Genomic DNA, 17,207 nt, shown 5'->3' on the forward strand with positions numbered 1-17,207 from the left:
TTATAATTTGTAAAGAACTTCCCTGTTAGATTTCTCCGTCTATTGAAACCCATAATCTAGCCGGCATTCTGTGCAAATGGGCCTCCCACTGGAGAATTCGAAACGGGGTTCACAGAATACGTACTTCTCTGTTTAGGAATATCCCGGTCATTCACTCGGAAGCTGCATGAGTGGGAGAAGTCCCGCGGGATCGCCCCGGAGGCATCCACGTCGGCACTCCTGCGAGCTGCCCGCGCCGCGCCTGGGCCCAACCTGCCCGCGCTCACCAGGACCCAGAGCGACGGCAGCGTGGGGCCCGTGGGGGGAGTCAGTCGTGTGCATGTCTCCAGCCTCAGCGTCAACGATGCTGATGACTTAGATGCGGAACTCGAGCGAGAGAGATTGGTGAGCTCACTGTCTCTATATTGGCTTGAATTTTCAATCATATTTTCATGAATTTGCTTTTCTGTTGTTGCCATTCGAATACAGAGAAAGAAACTATAGTAATGCCGGATTGAAGCCCAATACCTTAAAGCCTCTATTTACAATCCTTAATTATTATGTACAATGTTTCTTACATAATTATTCTAATCTAACCTAAGTATATTAAAATTCTATTTATATTTATTTTTATTTGTAGGTTATTACTATTTACATCGGTAATTATTGGATGTCATGCCTTTCGGCATAGGCCTCTCCCAAACTTTTCCATTGTGATCGGCCTGTCGCTTTTCTCGACCAGGTTGCACCTGCTACTTTTTTATGTCATCTAAGACGTGGTCTGCCTTTTTTGCTTTTATGTTGTCTTGGATATCATTCTGTAATATTTTTAGACCTGATCTTGAGATTTTTTGTTCCTGATCATGTTGCCAGTCCATTTCAATTTCAATTTATTGCAATTCCATAATAATAGTCCTTAAATATAACATTCGAAGTTAATACTATAATTATTATACAAGGCAGTATATTATGGATACCCAGTTTGGGTGTCGCAATTTGGTCTGAACAGCAGACCGTAGTAGGGGGACCCATATTTTTATTTATTTTAGTTTGGCTCGTTTAAAAAATCATTTACGGCATAGTAACATTTTTCTAATAAAAAGTTTTTCAGTGTTTTAATAAATTCATTTTCATCATTTATGCTTCGAATTTTGTTTGGCAGATTATTATATATTTTTATAGACATTACATAAGGACTCGATGTATGTAGTACTAGTTTGATTTTGGGAGGTTTATATTATTTATATATCTTTCGGGATATCGACGGGGCTTATTTTCTTTCTTTGTGTAATTGTGTAGATTATTTTTAACAAATTTGCATATTTCGAATATATATATGGAGGGTAGGGTTTTTTTAATTTTTTGAAATGGGGTAGACATAAGTCTGTTATTTTTATGTTAGCCAGTATTCGTATGCACTTTTTTTGTAATATAAATAGATCCTTTCTACTTCCTTTCTATTTAAGGTTTTTAATATAATATTTCACATCAATTATTTTTGTTTGGTCTCGTATCCATACGAGACGTAGAATTAGAATGAAGACGTATTCTGTCCTGTATTTTTATATTGAGCTAACCGATAGCTTAGTGATTAGTAAACCTAACCCCAAATAAGTGAAGCCCCGGTAGGTTTAATTTTTTTTACGGTGAATAGGTTTTCAATTATTAGATGAAGGAGGCTGGCTGTCAGAATGACATGTTTTGCTTACTTTTTCTCAGTACGTTTTGGTAAATTGCAATTAAAACCATGATGAAATAATCTAAAATAGCCGCCATGTAAATGTCTTTTTTATTCGTGTTAAAAACGTGCGGTAAAAATCTCCTGTACTACTTAGACTCTCATTTCATTGAATTTATCGCGTTCACACAGGCGTGGCGAGATTTATACTACATCTCATATAAAATCATGTGAAACTAATTAGTAAGCATTTCTTCTCGTCGCAAAAATAAAAATAATATATTTTATTTGACATGAAACATTACATGCAAAGTTTCTCTACCTAAAATAAAAAAAGCCTTTATTAATATATATCTAATATAATTAACATTATTTATCAAGTGAAATTTTGCATATTTTACAAAGAATGATAAAATGTTATAGTTTGATATTATTATTCATCAGAATATAAACACTTTCGGCCTTACAAATCAACTTGGTATAAAGTTATAACTGATGATAAACAAAGAAAATGCAAAATGCTTACAATATCGTTGACAACACTGTCCATACAATGATAATTCTGAAGTTTTCCGGATGACAAGCTGCCTAGCAAATAAACGCGGGAAAGTTATACTTCCGACCAAACTATTTGTAAACATGTTACATATTCTTGGTTTATGCTTAGTTATAACTTTATGACAATTTTATTTGTAAGGCCGTTAAACTTTTTACAGGTGAGGTCATTATCAGGTTCTTTGTTTCCTCTTTTATTCTTATTTATCAATATGAAAGAGTAAAATGTTCCTGGGATTCCGCTATCTTATTTGATTGATTATTATTTTCATTATAACATTTATGTTTATTCTATATATAATTCAGTTTATTGTCCATTCGCACATTTTAAAATTTTCACTCATTAATAAAACTAATAATAAAAAATTGAAGGATATATTGTTATTAGCACATATAAATATGACGTTGTTATTGAGTATTAACAAATATAGCTGTATATGCTCAAACCGTTTGCCTATCCTAATAATAGAAACGAAAAACAAAAACCAAGATCAAATTAGCGAATGTCAGAAAATTTCTGAAAACTTATATATTATTTATTGCAATAGTAGTAATAAATAAACAATAAAAACACTTGGAGATTTAAAAAAAATATTACTGAGCAATTTGAAATATTTTTCAAAACCATTAAATTATAACGGCTTAGCAAATTATTTCAATTTACTTTTGTAGGTAAAAAATTCTGAGTAACCCCCAAGTCGCGCCTAAAGAAGTTTTACTTCAAAAAGAAAAATTACAACAGCTAAAACTAACTAGAATATATTATATATATAACTAGAATATATTTTACAAGGAATAAATAAATAACTCTTCCAACATATTATATAGCAGGTGTGTGGCAGTGTAAGTCAAAAGGGATGTTACTCAGGTTACCTGTGACAATTGGTCACAGCACTGATTTTCAGTAGCTCCCATTTGACGCTTGAATAACACATACTTGTTCGCATCAATTATTTGACTTTGTTACTTTGTACTTAGTATTTTCAGTCTTTACTTTAAATCTATAACAAAACCATTAATACCTTTAAGAATAGTATTATTTTCTTCCACCATAAGGCACATTCCAAATATTGTCATTTTCAGTTGGAAGCGACTGATGAGTGCGACGGTAAGAAACCACGTGAAGCAGTGCTGGTTGAAGTGGAAGCTGAGGAGATCTGCACAGCAGCGCCTCTGGTGGCTGTATCTCCGAGGCACACGCCACAGAAGCCCGTATACACCTATGACCAAGCTGAGCCCAGGCTTCTGTGTGAGACCTCAGCTGCTATCACCGGTACAGCGGTCTTGCAGCCAAATGGAGCTGGTGAATATCTTATTTATTCGATGCCTTTTAAATGACAAGTTATTGAAGTATCCCAAATAAAATTATAAATGTGAATGTAAGTTTGTTTGTTACGCTTTTACGCCAGAATTACTTGCGCGCTTGAGCTTGGGAAAAGCTACATTTTATCCCGGAAATATCCATGGTTCCCGCGGGATTTGTTAAATTCACGTCAATGACCTATAACTATATAATAATAAGAATAATATAATATTGACACACTTTTTACACAAATTATCTTGCCTCAAATTAGACATATAGCCTGTGTTATGGGTTGCAAGACAACGATATATTTAATACAATATACTTAAACATACATAAGCACGTGATCCACGACTCAGAAACAAACATCCATATTCATCATATAAATGCTTGCACCTGCCATGATTCCCCAAAATAAGATTCATATAATATGTTGGGAACGGGAGCGAAAACGGGAACCGGAACTGGAATAGGACATGAGATAATCTTCAATTCGAAACTTGCTTATTATTTTTACAAACCCTTTATCTACGCGGACGAAGTCGCGGGCATCAGCTAGTATATTATATAACCTTTATCGGGTTTATCTGTAAGACTACTCATGTTTAACTACGTAATTACTAAAATTATACCTACTTTTGTTGATAATAAACTACAGGAAAAATATTTACATAATGTTAGTAAGACACCGATGGCTGTTGTTTAAAATAATACAATATAATATATTAACATTCTTTTATCTCTTGTAATAAGTGATTGCTATATTATATGAACTTTATAGTCAGCGATCGTAATTTTACTAGACTAGCTGACCCGGCAGACTTCGCACTGCTTCAATCGATAAGTAAAAAGATCTAAAATTTTGTACAAAAAAACTTAAAACAAAAAAAAAGGAATCCTTTTTTTTATTAAAACAAATAAAACATGCTCAGTATGAATGAATTTCGATTAATTACACACGATGTTGCTTACTTACAAAACAGAGTTTCAATTTAATGTTGACAGACACACACAGTTATGATACAGTCTGTTAATCAATTTAAAGCTTTCTGATAAACTATATTTCTTGTTTTATTTTATGGTGCGGTTAGGTTCAGAAATTTTATTTTAATCTAGATATAGTTTGTTGTCACATTATTTGACAACAAACTATATCTAGATTAAAATTAAATTTCTGAACCTAACCGCACCATAAAATAAAACAAGAAATATAGTAATATTATAAATATAGTATATTTATAATATTACTATATTTCTTGTTTAATATTAATATTATAAATATTAAAGTAATATTATAAATATAGTATATAATAATTGTCAAATTAAAATTTGACATTTCAAATATTATTGTTTGCGTTCAGAATTTTAATTAGTAACAAAACTTAAGATTTATCAATCTACATAAAAATAATAATTTAACAATTGTTGTTAATCTAGATACTATAGTTACCTAAAATTAACTTAATTTTTTACCTCCTGAGAAAGTTAAAAAGATATAGAAATTGTAGTTAGTTATTAATTTTAAACTATTATTTTAATTTGATTATTTAAACCTTCTCTGGACTTCTAAAATAAATTTAAGACCAAAATTAACCAAATCGGTCCAGCCGTTCTCAGGTTTTAGCGAGACTAACGAACAGCGATTAATTTATATATATAGATTAATCTTTTCTCGCTGATGTCAAAGTAAATTTAAAGCTACTTAAATGGAAAATCACTACATATCAGACACAAGTCTCAACCGCATTTTGACAATTAACTCTGGTTAGGAATTTCAGCAGCTATTGAGAATTTTTTCCAAGTCTCTTTTTCTGCTGCTGTGAATGCTTACCACCAGAAGACCCGTACGCTTAGTTGTCTCCCAATTTATTTAAAAATCTACCATTGTGGTTCCCAGATATCCATACTGCAACATCTAGTTATTCAACTGGAGCTAAAGTCAAATCAACCCGTGAACAGGTACCAATAATCCAATTAATTTTCCGCATTTAGAAAGCATAGGTACTTTTTTATTGAAAATTTTACTTTTTAGATTAAAACTACGGAGAAATCGATGAGACGTAGAATTTCACGGCAAACAAGTTTAGAAGAAGACGCAAAGTTTATAAGACAAACAATCAAAGAAATAGAGAGAGGTTCACGTTACAAAGAAAGTGCTAGTTCTGACAAAGAGAAAGATAGCGTCGTGGAAATAGAACCAAATTATTCCTATTTTAACACAAAAGGCACGAAACAACTGGATAGTTTGAAAGAAAACAAAAATGGTAAGGACAATGATGGACTAAAGGAAGAAAAACGTAAAGAATTCGATAAAGGTAACGGTAAAAAGAAATCTAAATCTAGGGCTCGCTTAGAAAGGCAGCAGTCTAAGCCTTCTGAGAGTGACACTGAACCAGATATAGACACAGTTACAGTTGAAATACCAAGAAGAAAGAAAAGGACACGCCGACCTTCTGAAAGACCTAGGACTCCTCCGACATCGATTCATTCCGATTCTGAGGGTGAAGTAAGTGTTTCAGCTATAGTGATATAAAAAAATCCATTATAATTGATAACAAGCATAAATAGTTGTAAATCAACTCTATAGAATAACAATGAGTCCGTGACTAGAGCTTTTAGTTAGAAGTGTTGAAATATACCCTTTAGCACCCTCAACTCAAAAACAAACATTGAACTGGGGGTAGCGGTGTCTTCTCACGATCGTGCGCTATTGGCCAGGGAGCAATTTTTCATGCTTAGTATCGCGACAGATGGCTGGCAGAAGTTGCCAAGAGCAGTTTCCGGAATCGACTATAATATGCGGGTTCGACCGTTCGGAAATATAACACAGTTCACAAATAACATTATGTATAAGAAGTATCAATTGCATTAGTCGGAGAATTTTATGATAATAAAATTTAGGATAATTTCAGGTATTTGTTTTAAAATTGAAAGCATCAGAAGTTCACGACATAACACCGGAAGTAATAGTTAAGACAACTCGAAAAATTTTCTCCCCTGTTGTGCGAAGTGGTGAAACTATACCGAGGGCAGTTATTCCATTAGATGTAGAAGACTTACCTGCTGTTCGAGCAAGAAGTGAACAACAAAATAATGCAAACACGAAAAAGCCAGACCATAAGGAATCAAAGTCATCAATACCATCTAAAGAATCCGGAAAGAGCTCTGGAGACGTTCAAGATGAGGAACTGAGGACAAAGTCTAGACCACCGCTTCCTGTCTCACCACCTTCTCAAAGGAAACTACCACCAAAAGAAACTGCACCCTCCATTCGTATTATGATTCAACGTTACAACCAAAAAATTAATGAAGAAGGTAATACAATTCTTCTCAAATAATAATTATGGTACTAATTAATAGAAATTTATTTAAAATTTCCTTTTTTCATACTTTTAAGGTCCACCTTCTGGCGCAAGCAGCGGAACCACTTCACCATCGTGGCGTTCTCCAAAACTTGAACGGAGACGACCTCCCGACATGCCGGCTGGTGTTAATATCAGGTTGGTTTACCTGAATATGGTCGGGTCGCCCTTTACATTCATAAAAATTATTAAAAATAAAAATAACCCAAAACAAATTTAATCCGAATTATTTGACCAAGTGACATTTTTAATTTCAGAAAAAATCCATTCCTGGAAAGAGAAGTACAAAAATCTGCCAGTGCTTGTCAATTATCGCGGCGGGAACAAATCTTGCCAGAAATTAGTCCAGCACCAACTCAACTGACTGCAGATGGAGTGCTAAAATCTCACAGTGCGAATGCTTTGCATCCTCAACAAGCACAAATTAACATTTTACAGGAAGCAAGCCTGCAGTTGGAAAGCCTTCAAGTGTCAGCGTCGCCAAGCGTTGAAACTATTGTTCCGAGAATTGTTAATACAATTGAAAAAGAGTCGTTAGTGATGAGACAACATTCCATGGTGACAGTTTCAACACTACCTAGGTTAATAGATAACATCGGTTTTGGAAGATCAATATCAACAGTTGATGATAGAACACAGGAATGCCTTGTTACAACAACTGAACGACTTTCGGAACGGGCGGCAAAAATAAAGGCGGCCAAAGAAAGATTCTTGGCGTCTCCACCGTTGTTGAGACGAGAGGGTACAAATTCAGCAAGCGATCTGCGACCTGCGGATAGGTAACAATTTAATTTTTCTATCTACTATAAATCAATGCTGAATTCACGAGATAGCTCTGTCAACGGCTGCATCACTTGGCGTTGCGTAGAGACGTCGCTTCATTGTGTGTCTTCTATCGCATTTATCACGGGGAGTGTTCCAAAAAGCTGTTTCACCTGATTCCTGCCGCCGATTGTCACCTTCGCACGACTCGCCATCTGGATGTGTGACGGCCCTCCACAGTGCGGTTTTCAAGGAGCTTCCTTCCGCGTACTACAAAGCTGCGGAATGAGCTTCCTTTGGCGGTGTTTCCGGGACAATACGACATGGGTACCTTAAAAAAAAGCGCGTATAACCTTTTCTAAAGACCTGCAACGCTCCTGTGATTCCTCTGGTGTTGCATGAGAATGTGGGCGTCGGTGATCACTTGATGAACACCAGGTGACCCGTACGCTCGTTTGTCGTCCTTTTCCATAAAAAAAATATCATCTTACTTTTTCATTGTAGTCTGCTTAATTTTTTTGTGCCTAGCTCCTCTGAACATAATTCGAAAAAATTTCAGCCAAAACAATTCGGCAACACAAGAGTTATACCTCTGGTGTTTGAAGAGGATGTGGATGGCGGTGTTAAATGGTTGTGTTATCACAACCATTGATCACCGCCAATGTTATCATTGAATGACATCCCTACACTCGTTTGTTCTACTCTTCAATAAAAAGGCATATCAATGTCTATAACAAATACTCTTACATGTTTCTACACCTTTCTACTGTAGAGTGTAGACTGTAACTTAGAGAAAAGTGGTTAAATTTTTATTTCAAACTAGCTGATACCCGCGACTTCGTCCGCGTACACGCATGTCGAAGCACGTAGTACTTATAAAAATATTTCTTATGACAAACTTAAGATTTAACGTTCCTAAAAATTTTGTTTTCAAATTTTATTTGAGCTAAAATGAAGTTTATATATATGAAAACCTGCTGAGAAAGTTGGAAAGATATAAAAATTCTAATTAGTTATTCATTTTAAACTATTCTTTCAATTTTATTTTCTGAACGACGGGGGCACATCAAAGGATAAACAAAATTATTGTTTTTTTATATTTAATTCCGAGCATTTCATATTTATTCACCTTTTAAACCTTCTCTGGACTTCCACAAATAATTCAAGACCAAAATTAGCCAAATCGGTCCAGCCGTTCTCGAGTTTTAGCGAGACTAACGAACAGCAATTTATTTTTATATATATAAATAGGATATGAAGTCGCTTATTGGAACTCAAAACCTAGTACCTATTCGGAAACTAATGCCTCAGACCTGAGAAGAACAGGCGCAAGAAACTCAGCCGGCCTTTTTTTATATTTTAATTAAATGTTCGATAGAATCAAATTTATAATTCAAATAGCGTGACGGCGGTTCGCAATCAAGTGGTATCATTTAAGAAAGTCAATACAAAAAACACAGTTTTTATTATTAGTTTTATTATTATATTTTAAAAATCTTCAGATCAAATCGAATTAGCTGCGAGAGTGACGCGGCCGAGGGAGCAGCAGCGTCTAGGCAAGAGGGGCAGCTGGGGCGCAGTGCCTCTACTGGCATGGTCAATGTCGACAGGGAGGCCTGGCAGAGAGTAGCCGAAGGTTAGATCTTATTAGAGTGATGCCCTACGTTCATTAATATTTAAGCATCTGACACTATAATCAAAATGACGCACGTAGCCGTTAAGCTAAACGGCTTTGAGGGTTCCGTAGCCAAATGGCAAATAACGGAACCCTTATAGATTCGCCATATCAGTCTGTCTGTCCGTGTATGTCACAGCCACTTTATTCCAAAAGTATAAGAAGAACTAGAAACTTGGTGAGTAGATGTATTCTGTGAACCGCATTAACATTTTCACATAAAATAATTTTGGGTGTTCCCCATACTTAGAAACTCAAGCCCATACGTGTGGGGTATCTATTGATAGGTCTTCAAAAATGATATTGAGGTTTCTAATATCATTTGTTTTCTAAGCTGAATAGTTTGCGCGAGAGACACTTCCAAAAGTGGTAAAATGTGTCCCACTGTAACTTCTAAAATAAAAGAATGTTAAACCTAAAAAAATTATATGATGTACATTACCATGCCAACTGCCTTCCAAAATTGGTTTGAACGAGATCTAGTCAGTAGTTTTTTTTCAGTATGATTTTGAGCAAAGATTTTTTGCCTTATCCATTAAAATTATTTAATATCATTTTCCTTTCTATACAACTTTTATATTATGTTACTTGCTGCTACGGAACCCTTCTTGGACGACTCCGACTCACACTTGGGCGCTTTTTTTATATTATGATGGATTGAATAGATGACCACTCTGTTAAGCGGCTACATCTGGTCAAGGCAGTGTCAAACAATATGATCTGGTGGACGACGTTGGCGTCGGTTGAAGAGAATAATAACGCGCATGGAACGCCGATCATGGTTATACCACTATGAATAGTAAAAACTGGTAATATGATCACCGCATTAGCTTAATAACTTTAAAGCCAGCGAATTATACTTTTAGTTTCAGCATTGCTTATTGAAGATACGGTCCTAGCAAGAATTATAAAATAGTGAAATACGAAACAACTACTTCACATGGAGCGATTTAAACTCGGCAACTTTTCTAATATAATTCTGAACAAAAACTGAAAACGAATTCGATTGAATTGAATATTTAGAGACGATTAGAAAAAGAATCGTTGTATGATTGGCGCAAGATGGCCGAATTGAAAAAATGCCGCCATGTTGCAACGTACATACTGAATTTATATTTTTTATTTCATGACAAAATAAGAAAATTTATAGTATTTTGGGAGAAATATCTCGAAACCTATCTATTAAGAGACACGTAATTGGATTTCAGAAATACCTAGATTTGAAGCATCTAATTTTGCTTTTGAGAGATTTTTAACCGACCTCAAAAAGGAGGGGGTTATCGATTCGATCGGTATTTTTTTTATGCACCGATTACTCTGAGATTTATATTCCGATTTACCTAATTCTCTTTTTGTTTGATGCGAAATAGATGCCATTTGGTCCCATAAAAATTTTACATAGTTTGGCTCAGTAGTTTTCATTTTATGAACATTTATATGAAAATTTTCGTCTACCTGGATGACATAATTGTTTTCTGTGTACGGCTTTTTTTGGAGTTTTCATTCAGGTTCATTATAATATTTTTATTAACTGACACTAAAACGTAAAATAATAAACTACGTTTAAAAAAACCGACTTCAAAAACTGAAAAGTATCAAATACCTAACTAAAAATTTAATACGCCTAATATAAATATAATTTAATAAAAATGATCACACCATCGTTCTCTGCACCCTCGAGAATTTCGGACACGATATCCATATTGCTGAAATCATAATTTTGTGCGGCGGCCATCTTGGATTTCAAAAATGATCACAAAATCGTTCTCTGCACCTTCGAGAACCTCGGATACGATACCCATAATGTTGTAATCATAATTTTGTGCAGCGGCCATCTTTGATTTCAAAAATGATCACACAATCGTTCTTTGCACCCTCGAGAACCTCGGACACGATATCCATATTGCTGAAATCATAATTTTGTGCGGCGGCCATCTTGGATTTCAAAAATGATCACACAATCGTTCTCTGCACCCTCGAGAACCTCCGACACGATATCCATATTGCTGGAATCATAGTTTTGTGCGGCGGCCATCTTGGATTTCAAAAATGATCACAAAATCGTTATCTGCACCCCCGAGAACCTCGGACACGATATCCATATTGTTGAAATCATAATTTTGTGCGGCGGCCATCTTGGATTTCAAAAATGATACCAAAATCATTTTCTGCACCCTCGGGAACCTCGGACACGATGTCCATATTGTTGAAATCATAATTTTGCGCATCGGCCATCTTGGATTTCTAACTCCCTAAAGTACAAATCAAATTGTTGTATGTACAAATCTCCCGCGTGGCATATTATTCAAAATAATATTACGTAAATTTTTTTAGTACTTTCCGACTTCCATTTACCTATATATTTCAACAAATACGCTGTCGCATCATCATTTTTTTTAAGGTACGGGTCACCTGTTGTTAAGTGATCACCGCCGCCCACAATCTCTTGCAACACCAGAGGAATCACAGGAGCGTTGCCGGCCTTAAAGGAAGGTGTACGCGCTTTTTTTTGAAGGTACCCATGTCGTATCGTCCCTGAAACACCGCACAAGGAAGCTCATTCCACAGCTTTGGTAGAACGTGGAAGAAAGCTCCTTGAAAACCGCACTGTGGAGGACCGCCACACATCCAGATGGTGAGGATGATAGCCTAACTTGTGGCGTGTCGTGCGAAGGTGGAATTCGGCTGCAGGAATCAGGTTAAACAGCTCTTCGGAACACTCCCCGTGATAAATGCGGTAGAAGACACACAATGAAGCGACGTCTCTACGCAACGCCAAGTGATCCAGCCGTTCACAGAGCACTGGGTCCCCGACAATTCGAGCTGCTCTGCGTTGCACGCGGTCAAATGGATCGAGCTGATACTGGGGTGCGCCAGACCAGAGATGACAGCAATACTCCATGTGTGGCCGGACCTGCGCTTTGTAGAGCGCTAGTATGTGGGCCGGCTTGAAGTATTGCCGTGCTCTATTAATGACGCCCAGTTTCTTTGAAGCCAATTTGGCTTTGTTCCAGATGACCACAAAATTGGCAATCGCTCGAGATTTCGAGACCCAGTATTCCGATACTAGGCGAGGCTTTGAGGGAAATGTTGTCGAAGAGCGGTAATACGACAAATGGGGTTTTTTTAGTGGTAAACGCGCAAACTTGAGTCTTCTGGGGGTTAAATTGGACAAGGTTCAATTTTCCCCATTCCGCGACCTTCTCAAGAGAGGACTCGATAGAAGACACAAGTTTCTCCCGGCACTGGTCGACGATTTCCCGAGAGAGACCTGCATGGCCCGTGTATATGGCATCACCAGTGCTGTCGTCTGCATAGCAATGAATGTTGGAGGTGTCCAACATATCATTGATATGCAGAAGAAACAGCGTGGGAGACAGCACACAGCCTTGGGGCACTCCAGAATTCACGGGCTTCGGGTTCGAGCAATATCCGTCGACAACGACCTGTATGCTACGCCCAGTGAGGAAGCTGGAGGTCCACTTGCACAAGCTCTCGGGAAGCCCAAATGATGGAAGTTTGGAGAGGAGCGCCTTGTGCCACACACGATATAAGGCCTTAACTATATCCAGGCTAACTGCCAGGCCTTCCCCCTTGCTTTCAATAGCCGCAGCCCATCTATGTGTCAGGTATACCAGAAGATCACCTGCCGACCGACCATGGCGAAACCCGTATTGTCGGTCGTTGATCAACTGGTGACCCTCTAGGTATACCAAGAGCTGACGGCTCGGATGGACAAGGGCAGACTTCCATGAGTCAGAGACTACGCCTTTCGAATAAGAGTGCCGGAATAAACGCGTTAGCACCGGCGTCAACTCAGGGGCACACGTCCTAAGCACGATTGGAGAAATGCCATCCGGCCCGCTCGACTTCCTGACGTCCAATGAAAACAGAGCTCGCCTAACAGTTTTCTGTCTGAACTGTACTTCAGGCATAGAGCTCTGACACTGCGGGATGGTCGGCGGTGTTTTTCCTATGATTCCCGCTTTGTACTTGTTTGCTAAAATCTTACGTAATGTGAACCCGAGAGACACGAACACAGTACCTTCCTTGACAGTGGTCACGGGCGTACTCTATACTAGAGTCTCTAGTATATAGTGTATTATCTATGGGCGTACTGCTGGAATGAGCGAGCATGCAACCAATGCGTCGCGTTTGGTTTATTACGAAAAAAAATAATATAAAATAATTCGCAAAGCGTATTGATAAAACCCACATTGAAAACTTATAAATACTAATAAACTATCGAATAAAATAAGTTTTGTGTTTATAGCTATCATAGTTTTATGATAATATAAACAATTCAAATAAAAAAGACTATTTTTCGAAAAATAAATCTATCGAGATTTTTTTACGTAATCGTGTTTTCGAAACTGCGATAATTTAGATAATGAAATGAAGATAAACATGTTAAAAAATTGGAGCCGTAGTATTTGTAGTAGTATTTTAAGTAGATTTTCAAAAATGTTACTTATTAGGACTATAGCGCCTTAAGGCTGAGGACCAAGAGGACGGCCTTGAGGAATCGAGTGGAACTAATTTACCTCTCTTGCACAAGATCTCCATTGTTTTAATTAAGATTTAGAAGAATTTTTTATTTATTACAAACAAAATACAATTTTCTTTACAAAACTAACAAAACTATATCATGTTAAATAGTATTGGTGTACAATTTTTATCTAGATTGAAAAATTATCAAGGCACCAACTGTAATAGTTAGGGGTAGTTTGGTGATTTTTTTTCGCAATGTCTATAAAAAATAGAAATGTAAAGAAAAAATTAATTTTCTTCTCATATCCTGTAGATATATAATTACTTTTTGGAAAAATATGAGCTTTATATAGAGTATAGACAGTCAAGGAATGGTTTCAATTGTGTTTTTAAATCGAGATACAAATAGTGCATGCACTATGGAATATCCATCAAGGTGGACTCCTGAAAAATATAATATTATGTTTACATAAAATACCATACACACTCTACGTACTGGTTGGTTGTGTGGATACCCTGTATTTCATCAGTGTATATTTTCGGGCATTCCTCCCAATAAATCTGTAAAACTTGTTTCCAGGCGTGGAAGGGCGGCGGTCCCGAGTTCGACCGCGGTTCAACCTGGCTCGCCTGGTAGGCATGGTGCGGCGGAAGGACGACAGTGCGGTGTCGCGTCTGTGTCGACAGAGTCTACTGGTGCAGTTGCGGAATAAATAAACCATTTAAGCAGATAAGGATTTCATTTTTCTGTACCACCATATACTTAATTTATAAGTCGTATATTTCCACATAGGCGAGGCGAGCTGACCTTAATGGTATAATTATATATGTTATCGAATACTGACAACTGCCACTTTTTATTCCATAATAGCGATACGAGAATATATCTAATACGCCTCCTTCAGTATTCTTGTGGTATAAAATTCAAATCTAAATCAATTATGGAAAAGAAGGACAAACAAGTGTACGGGTCACCTGGTGTTAAGTAATCACCGCCGTCCACATTCTCTTGCAACACCAGAGAAATCGCAGGTCCTTTGCCGGCCTTTACGGAAGGTGTACGCGCTTTTGGCGCCCGTGGTTGGAGTGATTTCCTTATTAAATGGCTCCGTGAAAATCGTTGTCTTTATAGAAGAAGAGTGCACACGAGCGTACTAGCCACTGGTAACTGATCAGCGCTACCAACACTTAAGTACTGAGAGCAGTAATAAAAGCGCTGCCGGCGTTTTAGGTCATAGATATCACCCCATCCAGATGGTTGGGATGACATAATGTCATCGTCTAAGGGTTGAATATAAAATTGATTGGCTTAAAGAAATTGCATAAATAAAAACAAAATTTTATTAACGATGCGGGGCTCGAACCCACGACCTTTGGCGTTCCGTGCCAGTGATCTCCCACCGTTCGAGTGACGTATCGTCATAAAATCTTGTATGCTCTGTCCAACTCTCATGTTGTGGCTTCATCTACAGGATTCTTGCCTTGCACTTTTACGACTAGATCATAGTGTGTAGACCAAAGCATGTAAGACCCTCTCTAAAGAAACAGCCTGATACAGAACATCATCAGCCGGAAGACGTCCACTGCTGGACAAAGGCCTCCCCCAAAGATCTCCACGACGATCGGTCCTGCGCTGCCCTCATCCAACGTATTCCGGTGATCTTGACCAGATCGTCGGTTCATCTTGCCTACCAACACTGCGTCTTCCGGTACGTTCTGCCCCAACGGCCATCTGTCCGTTGAACTATGTGGCCTGCCCACTGCCACTTCAGTTTCGCAATCATTTGAGCTATGTCGGTAACTTTGGTTTTGGATACAGATACTAGTCTTGTAGTGTGTAGGTTTGTAACCAAGGATTTTTTTTTTATGGAATAGGAGGACAAACGAGCGTATGGGTCACCTGGTGTTAAGTGATCACCGCCGCCCACACTCTCCTGCAACACCAGAGGAATCACAAGAGCGTTGCCGGCCTTTAAGGAAGGTGTACGCGCTTTTCTTGAAGGTACCCATGTCGTATCGTCCCGGAAACACCGCACAAGGAAGCTCATTCCACAGCTTCGTGGTACGAGGAAGAAAGCTCCTTGAAAACCGCACTGTGGAGGACCGCCACACATCCAGATGGTGGGGATGATATCGTAACTTGTGGCGTGTCGTGCGAAGAAGAAATTCGGCGGCAAAAATCAGGTTGAACAGCTCTTCGGAACACTCCCCGTGATAAATGCGGTAGAAGACACACAATGAAGCAACGTCTCTACTCTCGGGAAGCCCAAATGATGGAAGTTTTGCGAGGAGCGCCTTGTGCCATACACGATCAAAGGCCTTCGCTATATCCAGACCAACTGCCAGGCCTTCCCCATTGCTTTCAATAGCCGCCGCCCATCTGTGTTAGTGCTATATGATTGTAACTGTGCGGTTGTATTGGGCGATAAATAAAACAAAAAAATATTGTTTATTTTTTTCTTTCTTTATGTTTATTCGTTCTACCCTGAACATCTCACAATACCTCTGCAACAATAGTCGCCGTATCAAAATGGGAAATGGGAACAAATATTAACTTTTATAATATAAAAGAACACTACAGTTCAGTTATTTGTTAGTAAATTTAAAAGCCAAGAACACTTATGAATAACGTTAATTGGTAATTTGGTTGAGGTAGATTTAATTATTAACTAATTATTTGCGGGACCATGAAATTGGCCGTTTAAATAATAGACGTTTCGACAATATTATCATTTTATTTATTTAAGTAATCTCATTACAAAAATACATTGAAATTTCTACCTATAACAGTATCAATTTTAGTTTTTATTTCAGAGCTTTTTTATTTGTCGGTTACAAAGTTAAAAAAAAAAATCTCAATTTAATTTAATTTGTATTTCACATTTCTTAGGTACATTCTGCGGAATGGCTCAATCTCATGACCCACAGTACATTTCAATTGCTTATGGTTAGCGCTATGAACAAGAACATTTTGATATTGAACCCTTTGCATTTCCAAAAGGCACGGTTTCAAAATGGGAATAAATTGCATGAATTCTCTGAAATTTAGTCGCTTTTTTTTATTTTATTACGCTGCATCATTTGGTATTTTAATAATCGAACCAGATGAGAATATGAATGATATAATCAGAAAAAAATGTAAATTAGATTACAATAATGAAAGTAGAATACAACGAATTTCATTATAAAATTACTACAAATCTATAATTATTGCTTATTATCAAAATGTTCGAATTCATTTACACATTAATAATCAACTATTAATAATACATATACAACAACGCATCTCCCTCCAAAATTTCGTCAGTTTCGTGAACATTTAGTTTGTTAAAATCAAAATAAAAGAAATTCACTATCTCAGAGAAAAACCTTCACTGAGGACGTTCCATACAACGCAAAGCA

At 37.1% G+C, this 17,207-nt stretch overlaps 1 protein-coding gene across 2 annotated transcripts in view; it reads left to right on the forward strand.

The window, feature by feature from the left end:
• The window catches only part of LOC126974524 (uncharacterized), a 103,864-nt gene extending 89,325 nt beyond the window's left edge, over positions 1-14,539 (forward strand). Inside the window, exons 9-17 of one of the 2 annotated variants that reach the window (XM_050822035.1) lie at positions 137-384; positions 3,296-3,515; positions 5,413-5,474; positions 5,548-6,021; positions 6,428-6,830; positions 6,913-7,015; positions 7,135-7,656; positions 9,142-9,275; positions 14,386-14,539. In XM_050822035.1, coding sequence (XP_050677992.1) covers positions 137-384; positions 3,296-3,515; positions 5,413-5,474; positions 5,548-6,021; positions 6,428-6,830; positions 6,913-7,015; positions 7,135-7,656; positions 9,142-9,275; positions 14,386-14,522 — 2,303 coding nt within the window. In that variant the 3' untranslated portion in view covers positions 14,523-14,539. Of the gene's footprint in view, positions 1-136; positions 385-3,295; positions 3,516-5,412; positions 5,475-5,547; positions 6,022-6,416; positions 6,831-6,912; positions 7,016-7,134; positions 7,657-9,141; positions 9,276-14,385 lie in introns of those variants that run through there. The other variant, XM_050822036.1, reaches the window with a different exon arrangement.
• Positions 14,540-17,207: the final 2,668 nt, after the last annotated feature.

The sequence above is a fragment of the Leptidea sinapis genome, chromosome 32, assembly GCF_905404315.1.
Source record: "Leptidea sinapis chromosome 32, ilLepSina1.1, whole genome shotgun sequence".
NCBI classification, from domain to species: Eukaryota; Metazoa; Arthropoda; class Insecta; order Lepidoptera; family Pieridae; genus Leptidea; species Leptidea sinapis.